The sequence below is a fragment of the Poecilia reticulata genome, linkage group LG13 (genome assembly GCF_000633615.1).
Source record: "Poecilia reticulata strain Guanapo linkage group LG13, Guppy_female_1.0+MT, whole genome shotgun sequence".
NCBI classification, from domain to species: domain Eukaryota; kingdom Metazoa; phylum Chordata; class Actinopteri; order Cyprinodontiformes; family Poeciliidae; genus Poecilia; species Poecilia reticulata.
Genome location: NC_024343.1, coordinates 31,254,029 through 31,257,722, shown reverse-complemented (window position 1 = coordinate 31,257,722; position 3,694 = coordinate 31,254,029). Strand labels below are relative to the sequence as shown.

The 3,694-nt window shown below is 40.6% G+C and overlaps 1 protein-coding gene across 1 annotated transcript in view; it reads right to left on the bottom strand.

The window, feature by feature from the left end:
* Positions 1-3,694, bottom strand: part of eml2 (EMAP like 2) — a 21,986-nt gene that overhangs the window by 4,842 nt on the left and 13,450 nt on the right. Inside the window, exons 12-17 of the mRNA XM_017308160.1 lie at positions 3,088-3,219; positions 2,939-3,006; positions 1,894-1,982; positions 1,717-1,814; positions 861-948; positions 682-777 (exon numbers count right to left, since the gene is read on the bottom strand). Of these exons, the coding sequence (XP_017163649.1) occupies positions 682-777; positions 861-948; positions 1,717-1,814; positions 1,894-1,982; positions 2,939-3,006; positions 3,088-3,219 (571 nt within the window). The remainder of the gene's footprint in view (positions 1-681; positions 778-860; positions 949-1,716; positions 1,815-1,893; positions 1,983-2,938; positions 3,007-3,087; positions 3,220-3,694) is intronic.

Genomic DNA, 3,694 nt, shown 5'->3' with positions numbered 1-3,694 from the left:
GAACGAACGATACGACAGAACGAAGGATGCGACAGAACGAACGAAAGACAGAACGAAGGATGCGACAGAACGAACGAACGATACGACAGAACGAACGACATGGCAGAACGAAGGATATGACAGAACCAACACCAGAACAAATGAACGAATGAAACGACAGAACGAACGATAGAACCAACACCAGAATGAACGAACGAAACGACAGAACAAAGGATACAACAAACGATACGATAAAATGAACGGTGAAATGATCCAACAATTATTCCCATAATAAAACGGACAGAACGTTACGTTACAACAAAATGAACAATACAATGGAACGAAGGAAACGACAGAATGAAGGAAACGACAGAACGATACGATAGAAGGAAGGATACGACAGAACGATACGATAGGGCCTTATAAGTAACTTTTGTTTAGAGTCAATAATTCCTCAATATGGATGAAAAAGTTCTTGTTTCATTGGCAGATAAAATTACTTATAACAAAACATTTTTCCATGTTGTAAATAAAATAATCTGCCAGTTGAACTAGATTTTTTTTGTTGGCAATAAGGAATTACTGACTTAAACATGTCCACAGACTGGAAATAAGACAAAACTAGGATTTAGTGTTTTTGCAGCCTGTGAGACTTTGCATCAGCAGGATTGTTTGGTTTTAGTTTTCGTCTGGAAGGCCCACCGAAGGCGCTGAAGCTCAGAGTGCAGGTAGAGGTGGCCCACTCCAGGTTGCGCACCGTGTCCATGTTGGTCACGTGTTTACCACTGGATGCCTCCCCTGAAAATGTAAATAACAACAATTACAACAAAAGCTTCGTACGAATCAGGTCTCCTCTTTTTGTAGAAAACAGAAAGACGTACAGAAGAGGATCTCGTAGTCTCCTGAGTTGGTGACGAGGTACTGGCTGTCTGCAGACCAGTCCAGATGGGTGACGAAGCTGGAGTGGCCCTGAAAACCCCAAACAAATCAGAACAATTCCAGTTTAAATCACAGTTTTCCCTCATGGCTGAAAATGAGTTTCAGTCTTTCTCAAACTGTGGCTCCCTCTGGTGGTCTGCAGGGTACTGCACGTAACCCACTGTTTATTTGCAGACGCTACAGTTAGCTTAGCAAAGGGTTGTGTTTAAAAATAACAATAAACTGAAGATATTGGAGGAAAGAAAACCACGGCAGGAACATTTTTACACCAGAGATTTGATTCTTTTGAACAGCTCTGTCAGTGGGAATTGTTCTTTGTGTTCTTACAACTTTGCTCACACGTCAACAGCTTTTGTTATTTTTATTTAATTAAAATAATTAAATACTACAGAAAAGTACAATGTATAGAATTTTCAGTCTATTTTTCTTTTGCTGTGCTTCTAAATTACAAACAGCCCTAAAATGTTATTAATTCCCTCAACAACTGGTAATGAAAAGCAACTTATTTTTTAATTTCTATGTATTTGACATAATTGGAAAACTTGGGATCCACTTTCAGAATCTGTAAATAACTCAAAAAGCCCCAAACAGATGAATTAATGGTTTTGGTTTTCATTGGGATAAACAAACAAAAACAACAACAAGAGTTGAAGAGACTAATGTTTTCATTTCAGGTTGTATTTTTTAACAGGTGCTGTTTCAGGTTCTGAGTGTTTTTTTTACTGTGTTAAGAGGTTTTTAGCCTGAAAAGGTTTGAGAAACCCTGATCTCTGCTAAGGGTAGAGAGTCTGGACTTGCAGTGCATTTGCCGACGCGGCTGTACTTCTTGCCGCTCTCGCTCACGGCGTAGATGTAGACGAAGTTGTCGTGGGAAGCAACAGCCAGGAAGTTACCATCTACAAACACAAACGGTTCAGAGAGCAGCTTGGAGGGAAACATTTACGGAGGAACACGGGGAGACGTCTGGGCGTTCACCTGGGGAGTATTTGACGTTCGAGATGATCTCGCTGCCGTCTGTGTGCATAGAAACTAAATCCCGGGTGTCGGTGTCCAGCACCAACCACCTGGAACGACAAGACGTGTTAATAACTGGCAACAGCAGAGCCAACAGTCGCAGCAGCGCCTCACTTCCTGGCTCCAAATATTTAGCTTTTAGCCTAATCAATCTTTTACTAAACCCTCGCCTGGTTACTGTAGAGTTTTTAGCTAAAATATTCAAACAAAAAGCAGCTGGAGAAGCTTCAGTATCTGCAGAATGCTACTATTATGTGCTACTGGCTGGCATTTGCCAAGTAGCCAATCCAGGAGCGCCATTCATCTCCCTTCGTGCTGATTGGCTGTTACCTGCGGCGGCGTGTTGGGGTCATTATAGACGGAAAGAAAAGAGCAAATATCCACCGAAAAACTCTGAAATGTTTAGATTAATCTCAGAACTCCTCTAGAAAAATCAAGAACATTTCTGAATTTGAAAAGTAGAAAATTTGCTGAAAAACAACTCAGACATTTTGAAATTATTCTAAAAAAAATTTATAGAAATTTTTGAGAATTTATATATATATTAAAAAAAAAATTCTCAAAAACAAGTAAATTTCTGAATTTGAAGTCGAAAATTTGCTACAAAAAAGCTGAAATTTTGAGACGTGACAACTCAAATATTCTACAAAAAACAAGGACAAACTCAAAATTTCAGATTAATCTCAGAAATTTCTTCTCTTTTTTGGAAGTCAAAAATTTGCAGACCAAAAAAAAACTATTTGGAAACTATTTTGCCACATTTCAAGTGTACAAATATAKTTGGACTAGAAACTGGAGCAGAAATACTTTTTTGGTGGTTTTGCTGCGTATCTGGCAAAAAAAACCAAACAGAATCACTGCTCAGTTCTGGGAGGAAATTAGATTTTGTAGCAAAAAAACAAACATTTTTGCTCTAAAATATACATAAATAATTGTGAATAAGTGATGGAGCCACTGTTTAGATTGCGTTTCTCCAGATGTTTTAGAGCTGCAGCTGCAGACCAACCTTCCAGTCATGGTTCCCACAGCCAGAACGGCGCCGCTGGGATGGAAACCTGCAGACCTTCCCGGATCCTGAACAAGAACCAAAATGCTAGTTACCCACGTCAGTTAGCAGGTTATGGTCCGTTTTTCTGTTTCTGGTGCTCCTTTCACCTCTATGGTCTTGCTCCAGAGCGGCTGGTGGGTGCTGGTGTCCCACAGGTGGACCTGCTTGTCCTGAGAGCAGGTAACGAACTGCTCCATGGACGGGTGGACGTCCAGCCCCCACAACTCGTCTGTGTGACCCTGGAAACACAGGAAGGGGTTAAAACGGGAGGTCGCCTGACGCTAACGGATGCTAATGAAAGCTAACAGATGCTAACAAAAAAAAAACAACGAATGCTAAGAGAAGGACACTAAGAAAGTTAAACCCTCGCCTGGTAGCCAAAATATTCAAAGCTAACAAAGCTAATGGATATAATGGAAGGTAATGGACACCAACAGCTGCTAACAAAAGCTAAAGGATGCTAACAAAGGCCAACAGACACCAACGGACACCGATAGATGCTAACGAGAGCTAAAGAATGCTATCAAAAAGACGCTAACGGAAGCTAATGGGTGTAACAAACGGTATTGGATGCTAACCGAAGCTAACAGACCCTAACGGATGCTAACAAAAGCTAAGAGATGTCAGTGAAACCAATGGCTGCTTACAAAAGCCAATGGAAGTTGACGGAAGGATGCAAACAGGAACTAACAGACGCTAACCGAAGCTAACATT